Raw genomic sequence first — 338 nt, forward strand, 5'->3', positions numbered from 1 at the left:
GGTCCTCCTTCTTCGCGTCTCCTGGGGGGCCCCCCTCCTCAGGGGGGCCCCCCTCTACAATGAACACGTACCCCACAGCCCGCCGCTTGCGCCCGCTCGGTGGCGCCACCACCTCCCCCTCCTGCTGCTGCTGCTGCTGCTGCTGCTGCTGCTGGGGTTCGAACGGGGAGGGGGCCCCCGCGTCGGATGGGTCCTCCTCTAGGGCCCCCAGGGGGCCCCCCAGGGGCCCCACACTCTCTTCCCTGCTGCGGGCGGGTCTGCCTCTGCCTGCAGCAGCACGGCGAACCCTTTTTCGAGACCCGTCCTGCAGCAGTAGCAGCAGCTGCTGCTGCTGCTGT

At 71.0% G+C, this 338-nt stretch overlaps 1 protein-coding gene across 1 annotated transcript in view; it reads right to left on the reverse strand.

Annotated features, from left to right (window-relative positions):
• Positions 1-338, reverse strand: part of ETH_00040470 (uncharacterized protein) — a gene marked incomplete at both ends in the record, with an annotated part of 649 nt that overhangs the window by 179 nt on the left and 132 nt on the right. Inside the window, one exon of the mRNA XM_013375510.1 lies at positions 1-336. Within this exon, the coding sequence (XP_013230964.1) occupies positions 1-336 (336 nt within the window). The remainder of the gene's footprint in view (positions 337-338) is intronic.

Source organism: Eimeria tenella, genomic scaffold, assembly GCF_000499545.2.
Source record: "Eimeria tenella Houghton genomic scaffold, Eth_scaff2822, whole genome shotgun sequence".
NCBI lineage: Eukaryota > Apicomplexa > Conoidasida > Eucoccidiorida > Eimeriidae > Eimeria > Eimeria tenella.